This window comes from Aethalodelphis obliquidens, unplaced genomic scaffold (assembly GCF_003676395.1).
Source record: "Aethalodelphis obliquidens isolate GAN/ISIS:26980383/991018 unplaced genomic scaffold, ASM367639v1 scaffold2, whole genome shotgun sequence".
Classification (NCBI taxonomy): Eukaryota; Metazoa; Chordata; class Mammalia; order Artiodactyla; family Delphinidae; genus Aethalodelphis; species Aethalodelphis obliquidens.
In genome coordinates this window covers 20,431,471-20,440,232 of record NW_020837946.1, presented here as the reverse complement: position 1 = coordinate 20,440,232, position 8,762 = coordinate 20,431,471, and the positions used below count along the sequence as shown (strand labels likewise).

At 48.2% G+C, this 8,762-nt stretch overlaps 1 protein-coding gene across 1 annotated transcript; it reads right to left on the bottom strand.

Moving 5' to 3' along the window:
- Window positions 1–6,345: 6,345 nt before the first annotated feature.
- Window positions 6,346–6,964, bottom strand: TNP1 (transition protein 1). Its single transcript, XM_027114555.1, has 2 exons — window positions 6,786–6,964; window positions 6,346–6,579 (listed from the first exon to the last, which is right to left on the bottom strand). The coding sequence occupies exons 1-2, from the start codon at window positions 6,922–6,924 to the stop codon at window positions 6,551–6,553; spliced, it is 168 nt and encodes a 55-aa protein (XP_026970356.1). The 5' UTR covers window positions 6,925–6,964; the 3' UTR covers window positions 6,346–6,550.
- Window positions 6,965–8,762: the final 1,798 nt, after the last annotated feature.

The following is an 8,762-nucleotide window of genomic DNA, read 5'->3' as shown; positions in this document are numbered from 1 at the left end:
TCCAATAGATTCCATTTCCCCCTCTTTTAAGTTAGCTGGAATCTGTTTCTGTTGTTTGTCGACAAATGCACACCTTGAGCCACAAGTGGGCTGTGATCTGGCCCAGGATCTGCAGCCAAGGAGAGCAAACAGAAAAGACTGAGTAGTCAGACCAGAGATTCCGTTTCTAGCCTCCAGTGGTGGCAGTGGTAGGAGAGGCATCGTTGTTCAGAGCATTTTCTCACCTCTTCTCTAGCTTCTTTCTTTTCATATCCCTGGGAAGTACAGTTCCCATGTTCTGAAGTGGTGTAGACTAAGCACAGTTCAGAGGGGCAGAGAAAGCCCTCTATCCACATTCTGTGATGCTGCTGCCTTCTGTTCCTAAAAGAGCAGTCAGAGAGATGGGAGTTGCTGGGCTACATTTCTTGGATCTAATCCTTTAGAATCTTAGGACACTTTTTTTTTTTTTTTTAAGAATTGCAAGGCATCTTGGAACCCCAGAGAGGGGCAGTGAATTGCCGTGGAAGTTTGGGCAGAGCTGACCTGGACCTGCTCTTTGAGCCTTTTACCAGAGGGTTCTTGTTTTTTGTTTTTGCTTTTTTTTAATTTTTCTCTCATTTTATTATAAAGAAGTTTAATAGTACAGAAAATTCACCTGACCTTAGTGGGTCGAGCGGAGTGTTCTATATCTCTTCACTCACTACTTACAGAGTCAGTGTCAGAGCCACCTGGGAGCTTCCTAGAAATGCAGAATCTCGGGCCCACCCTGGATCTACAGAATTAGAATCTGCATTCCATCAGATTGATTCCAGGTGATTCTGTGCATGTGAAAGTTTCAGAAGCATTTTGCATATACCTCATGTGATATTGTTCTTTGGTGTTCCTGATGGAAACAGTAAGTCGATAAATCAAGGTACAGTTTCTAGTCCTGTTGAGAAGCTCTCCCTCTTCAGAGCTTCCATTTTGAGGCACTTTTGAGAATGGTCCCTGCAAATTGTGAAATTCCAGCTCTTTATGTCTTTTCGATAAAAACCACTTGCATGTTAGACTTAGGACTTTATAGCTGATTAATTACAGAGATATTTGCCTGCTACTAATAGACATGATCCTAATCGGTGAGTTTATTAATCAGTCCTTTTCATTGACATCCATGCTCAGATTTTATTTTTCACAATGTATTGGGTTAGAAGGTGGATTCATTGATTTGTTTCCCAAGAAACAAGGGCTGTTTGTCTGTCCCGATGTGATCCTTCTGCCCCTCACTTGGGAATGGCTTGGCTCCTGCCCCTGGGAGTTTACAGTCTCATTGGAGAGATAAGATCATCCTCAATGCCTTAATTTTATGGGAGAGCAAAATAAGTCACAGGGCGATATAGATGCTTCCTGATCTCAGTATCTGACCTGGGCAAAGGGATGGAAGAGATTGAGAGGCTCTAGGTCACATGGGAATCCAGAGCTCTCTGCAGAGGAAGGGGTGCCTGGGAATCTGTCCACAGGAGCGCCATCCAGAGACTAAGGCAGGAAGCAGTGTCACGAGTCAGGGCCAGACAGACACAATGGTATTTAAAAGGCCAGTCCAAAGGGAGAGAGGTGAGGGCAGCCAATTCAACTCAAGTCCTATAATTTACAGTATTTTATATTCTTACAAGTCCCCTGTGCGGTAGATGTCATGACTGACATTTTATAGATAAGGAAGATGAGGCTAAGGGAGGTTGGAAAATCAACCTAAGATCACATGGCTGGTAGAACCATTGCCCATCTGCTTTAGCCTACCCTGCTGGCCGCTGAGAGATGCCTCTCCCTGCAGTCAGGCTTGGTAACAGCAATGGTAAATCTGAACCTTAAGAAGAGATGAAGTGGCCCCAGCTGCAGGAGGGGAGGTGTGCAAAGGCTTGAAATAAAGCAGGACTGAGAGATGGATCAAGGTCACAATGCAGGAGGAGTTGGTTCTCATGGAATCCAGACCCTCGGGATTCAGTCCTGGACCCTTTCCCTGGTACTGTGCTTTGTGGAGAGAATTGTCATCTGTATCACTTCTGGGACACTGAGCCAAATGGCAGGCACGGCTGCAGGGCTCGGATCAGGGAGAGGTCTCCCGTTTGGACCCATAAAAGGCTGGAGAGGGAGGGCGGCTTGGGGGCTCAAAAGTGAGGAGAGGCTCTCTTCAAGCTGGACAACTGGTTTCCTCACTCATCAACCCGGTGAGGTGGACCAGCGACCTGGTGACCAGGACCTGGTGCTCCTAGAGGTTTGTGTCTTTCCCTGGGGGGCCTGGTGCGTGAAGGCTCAGATTGCAGAGCCAGGCTGTGCTGTCCTCTGGTTTCAAAGGACAGACCTCTAGGTGACCCCAACAGCTGAGCCCCAGGCCATGTCTGACTTGTACCGACTACCCCTGGGGCACCCCAGTCCCCCCCCCAGCTGTAGCTTCTGGGCCTTCACTCCCTCACACAGCCCTGAGCACTTCTCTAGAACTTCCTGTTTTCCTGCAGCTGCACAGACCCAGCTGGCCCCACCTGGGCTGATCTGGCCAGGCCCAGGGCAAGAGGTGGGAGTCAGCTGTGTTCTCCCCTAGCTCCTCTGGGCTCTCTCCACCCACAGGGTCCTCAGGGACCACTCCCATCAGACCCCGATGTCAGTGGAGCAGAGGCCCTGTATCCAAGTCAGCTCACCAGAAGGTCAAGGTGACCCAGAAGGGCTTGTGGTCAAATTCCTTAATTTTTTTGTTTTTCTTGATTTCTGACTTTCTAAAAAGGCTGAGTAAGTGATGACTTAAGAACATGGCATTCCAGAGAAAACTGGAGAGAGGAACAGAGTCCCCTTGGTGAAGGAGGTGGAGAAAAAGCACACAGAGGGTGAGGTCTTCCAGTGTCCCAAGCCCCCTGTGCTCTTTCCCTCTGGGTACCTGCCTGGTCCAGGCTGAGCCTGCAGGAGCTGTCAACAGGGAGCCAGAATGAATGTTCCTGGAGGGCAGTGACTAAGTCAACACCAGAGCTGGAAGATGCCCAGCCTGTGAGCCTGGAAAATGTTCTTACTACAAAACAGAGTTTTCCAGGTGGCTGCCAATCCTTCCACACCTGTCTAAGGGGGCAAAGACAAGTCATCAGGCAAGGGTCTGGCTGCCCTGACCAGCCTTGAGCTGTTCTCCACATGCCCATCCTTATCATTAATTAACATTGTCTTAGAACATTTTGTCTGGGAATAATACTCTCTTGCCAATGACATGGACGCGTGCTTTTGAGCTGAGGGTTCAGGAGCCCTGAGTAACTTGGTCTGGGGTCTCTTCACTGGTTACTTCTGAAGGGACTTTGGTATGTGACAAGAAATGAGAGAAGACAAATTATATGCTAAAGTGGCCAACTTCTAGAAGTCCAATGAAAGAAGACATTTTGCCTACCAGCCTGTGCCAGCTATCACCATTGGATTTTAGAGCTATTCTTCAGCACCCTCTGCTCTCTGCTGCCCTGCAACACCTGGGGTCCTTAACTTGTTGCCTTTTGGTTGAGTTTGGCCACGGGAAGCATCAGGAGGAGATTGGAGGGCTGGAGGAGAGAAACATCAGGGTGCTACTGAGACCAGCAGTGGCTGTGTCCCTCTCCAGTACAGTCTTTTTACCCAGAGGTCCATCTGCCACCCCGTTCACCAAACACACAGCTTTGGCTCTCATGGGGCTCCTATAACACTGTTCCATCCTTTTGCCTCTGCAGAGCCATTATTTCTTTATTTATTTTTAATTAATTAATTTATTTTTGGCTGTGTTGGGTCTTCGTTGCTGCGCACGGGCTTTCTCTAGTTGTGGTGAGTGGGGCTACTCTTCTTTGTGGTGCACGGGTTTCTCATTGCGGTGGCTTCTCTTGTTGCGGAGCACTGGGCTCTAGGCATGTGGGCTTCAGTAGTTGTGGTTCACGGGCTCTAGAGCTCAGGCTCAGTAGCTGTGATGCATGGGCTTAGCTGCTCCGCGGCATGTGGGATCTTCCTGGACCAGGGCTCGAACCTGTGTCCCCTGCATTGGCAGCTGGATTCTTAACGACTGCGCTACCAGGGAAGCCCTGCAGAGCCATTATTGCCAGGCTCTGGAGGTCTTGCCTCTGTGAATCGTCCCTTCAGTAATGTGTCTTCATTTGAGTCCCCTCCAGGATCTGCTTTCCTGAGGGATCCTGATGGATACAGGAATAATATTTCTATTTATTGATCCATGTGGAATAATATTCTTGTTTAAAGAATAATAAGTTTCTTGAGGGAAGTACATTTCACACTATTTTGCTGTTCTGTTGACTCTTCCCTATGGGAAAGTTTGTCTTTGCGCATCTTGGCAATCTGAAAGATGGCAGAGAAAAGGTGAAGTGGAGAGCACGGAGCAAGGGGTGAGCTGTGCATGAAAGCATTTGAAGGCTCCTGGCACACAGTTGCAGCAGGGAGTGGCAGGGGCAAAAGTTGGGAAAAAGCAGGTGGGAAGAGATGTAGGTTATCAGAAAGCCAGTGGAAGAGGCAGAGGTGTGTGGCTCAGACTGTGGGGCGTGAGGTCCAGCAGACAGCCTCCTAACTTCAGCCTAACTGCAGGGTCTGCCTCAGCACAGAGAAATGCCTGGCCTGAGGTCACCCTTTCCCTAAGCAGCCTGCTGGGCAGGAGGGGATATAAAGGCTTCGCTATTTTGGACCCATGTAGGAATTCTAACTGGCTGTACTCCCTGCTGGCTGATGAATGAGAATTTATGCCTGGAGCAGCAAAAGCCTGACAGTAAAACCAGTGGATTTTGTGTGCTGCAAGGAGCTTTCCGGCTTTCTTTACATGGAGGCAGAGGAACTCCCAAAGGGCACAAGAGTATGTGAGGACCGGTCATTTCTGATTGGGGATTCCAGCTGAATCCGTAGAGAGTTTTGTGTGGATGTGGATAATTATCTACTTGAGAATCATAGGAGTTTGAGTTTCGTTCGAAAAACAGGGACAACAGGAATGTTTAAGAGGTAAAACTGTGGGAGATGAAGGTTACGAAGGGAGTGTTTTCTCTATTCCCTCTTTACAAAAATGGAAACTGACAAAGTAAGGAGGGAAATACAAGTTTGATGAGTTCTGAAGAGTCTGGGTGCCTGATGCGGACTTAGCTCAGGAGCAGTGTGTGCATTCTCCAGGGCTAAGAGGACAAAGCAACTTGAAACATCTTTACGCATGTCATGACCTGGGCTTTTTCTCATCCTTCCCTACTAGAATCTGACCCACAGGGATAGCCCTTGTTCCCATCCCCATATCCCAATACCTAGACACCTCCACAGGGCTCAGAGTCAATGATCTCATTGAAAATATGTGGAGCTCTGCAGAGAAGAGGCTCCCTTTCCTCGCTTTGTCACCTGGTCCCACATCTCACCCTCCCCCCCCCCCGCCCCCCCCTTCCCCCCCTTTTCCCCCCGGCCCCACCCCCCCCCCCCCCCCCCCCCCGCCCCGCCCATGTTGGAAACTTCGTGTCTGACCTCATGCTCCTCTCATTCCTTCTGGCTTATAACCTTTCCTAGTTGCTTCTCCAGAATCCAAGTGGGTGGGCTTGTTTAAACATGAGTCTCAATTCCTCTCTGTGCCACCCTGGTACTGTCTCTGAGGCAACAGGAAACCCTCATTAAGAAAAATATTGCCCCCTCCTAAGCGGGTGGTTGCCGAGAGGAGGTGTCAGATCCCTGGCCAGAGATGACATAACCGTTATCAGAACCCAAGGTCAAGCTAAAGTGAGGGCCACAGCAAGGGATGGTTCTTCCTTGCCAATAAGGTCCACCCAGACTGAGGTGAGGTCATTCCTACTTCCAGACACACCTGATTAAGATTCATTTATGATGTCAGAGTCACACAAGCTGGCTTGAATCTCCCAGGCAGTATCCCTGCCTCTGGTCTTGTCCAAATACCATGCTGGCCTCTGCCCAGAATGTATCCTCATCTCCAACAGCCTGCTAATCATGCCCATACAATCAGATAAATTAGAAGCATTGAGGGTTCTCTATCCACCACTGGGACATGTCTTTAGCTAGCTAGTTTGGGAAATCACAGTTTGGTGTTTCCATGCTCTAAGCCCCTTGACAAAACCGGCTTGCTTCCTTTGGCTCATAACTGGAACTCTGATGAATGTATTTCTCCCATTTCTTTTATCTCCTCTCCCTTTCCATGTTGGGAAGGGAGACGGTACATTGAGACCAAGACCCAAATATGGTGCTGATGCATAGCCAGAGTTGGGGCACGAGGAGAGAGAGTTGTTAAGGAAAACTACATTGACATTGATATTATCCAAATCATGTTTGATGTTTAACGGTTTCATACCTGCTAATTCTTCCCCAAGGCTGCCCAGCTCAGGAGCCATTTTCCAACCAAAGGATCAAAGGAAACTAAAATTCAGTTTTCAAATGTTTATTGAAATGTTGGGGAGAAACAGCCAGCCTATACATTCCTCACTTCGTCACGACTGACATTTTATCCACATGATAGGCTCTTCTCCGGCTTTGATCTAACTTCAGATCTCCTTGGCAGTCCCCTTTCTGTTCTCTGTTGCTGCCTGGTGTCGTTTGAAGTCCACCAGGGCAGAGCCCGCTGGTGGAGTCACAAGTGGGAGCGGGAATTGCGATTGGCTGTAGGGAAAGGACAAGTTGGCGACAGGAACACCAGTTAGAACATGACCATTCATCCTCTTCCTGCCCAAACATGAACCTAGTTGGGAATGAAATTCTCATGCTGAGGTTTCAGGGTCCTATGAGAGGTAACTCCAAGAGCGAGGGCCCCCGGGACAACAAGATCCCCCTCTGTTTGACTGCTCTCCTACTCATCCCTCACTCACCGTCATTGTACCGTTTTCTACTCTTCATGTTGCCCTTCTGGTATTTTCTTTTCCTGCCACCTCTCTTGACTCCCTTGTGAGGTGCTTGGTTCTTGCCCTTCCTCATGCTGTGACTCTTTAATTTGCGGCTGGTCGACATTGTACTTTCTGCCAAAATGAGGGGCTCTGTAGAGCCGGGAGGCCACAAGTCTGGGTATTTAAGGCCTTAGCGATTGTGACTGTGCAGGGGGCATGGCTTAGCAGGTGGGCAGGGCTCCACTGTGATGTCACTAGCCTTTGTTACACTCTGGTAATATATGTGAAATAAGGTGGCCCCTCTAATGCAGCTCAAGGCTACCCTCAATTTTGAGGTCTTTTTTTAATGATAAGTGAGGTTTCCAGACAGGTGTTATTGAGCACCTAAATTCCAGCCCCGTGCTGGGCACCTGGAGAGTACAAGAGCCATTAAAATTGTTATCTCCTGCTTGTAGGAAATTCAATGGTTGTTGAGTGTGTGTATATGCATCATGTTTAAGTCTCTCTTATGGCATTGGGGGATAACAAAGGTGTTTCTATAAGGACTTGACTCTAGGAAATCCAGTTCAATATGACCAAAACATAAATATTCTTTCTCTTTCATCTAAACCAAGTTTTCTCAACCTGAGCACTGCTGACATTATGGGCTAAATATGTGTGACTATTGTTGTTAAAAAACAAAATTTAACTGAGTAAATTTGAAGATCTAATTAGCTTTATTAAATGATTCTTGAACCAGGCAGCATCTCATCTGGCAGACAGAGAGATACTCCAAGGGGTTATACCACATGGAAGGCTTTTATAGTAAGGAGAGCTGGACAGGGAAAGGAAGTCATCAGCAAGGAAATAATGAGAGTTCATTGGAGGAAAGTAAAAGTTTAGGTGATAGGGGCTTCCCTGGTGGCGCAGTGGTTGAGGGTCCGCCTGCCGATGCAGGGGACGGGGGTTCGTGCCCCGGTCCGGGAGGATCCCACGTGCTGCGGAGCGGCTGGGCCCGTGGGCCATGGCCGCTGGGCCTGCGCGTCCGGAGCCTGTGCTCCGTGGCGGGAGAGGCCGCGGCTGTGAGAGGCCCGCGTACCGCAAAACACAAAACAAAACAAAACAAAACAAAAAAGTTCAGGTGATAATGTCCTTTTATTGGTTGAGCTGCGGCCCTTTCCATTGGCTGGGCTTGTTGCTGGGTGATGGAAGTCTTCCTTCCTCCTGCTGGGGTAGTAAAGTAGTTGTACTTCCTGTTGGGGTCAGTGCCTGATGTCTTCCTGTTGGGGTCAGTAAGTAATATCTTCTTTTTGGCATGATTGACCGTGAGTGGTAAGGTGTGAGAGAGCTCCCTGTATGAGTGCTTCCAATTCCAATCTTAGCTGAAGTTTCCTTTTACTAATTTTTACATTGCCTTGTGCACTTGGCAGCATTCCTGGCCTGTACCCTTTAGATGCCAGTAGAACCCCTACAGCTGTGACAACCAAAAATGTATCCAAACATTGCCAGGGGGAGGGAGGGGCAAAAATTACCCCTGGTTGAGAACCATTGGCTTAGCCATTTAAAAAAAGTCAGTCTGCAAATATTTATTGATCATGTAGTATGTGCCATGCACTTAGGTGCTAGGAAAATAGTAGTGGGTAAAAACAGACATAGACTCTGAGTTCATGGCGTTTGCAGCCTAGTAGGGGAGAAAGCTATTAATCAGACATCTACACTAATCAGTGAATAATTACTTCTCAACATGGTGCAAGATGAGGTTGGAGAGAGGAGCAGATACCAGAGAAGCTCAGGTACATCGGGGAGCCATGGAAAAATGTTTAAGAGGATGACGTGATAAGTTTAGATGGCGGATGGATTGATGGGGAAGTGAAGTGAATAAAGGGAGAGGCTATTGCCAATAGTGGGGGTTCAGGAGAGAAATGTTTGAAAATGGCTTAAGCCCGGGCCAGTGGGTGTTGGTTAGGATGTAGAGATGTAGAT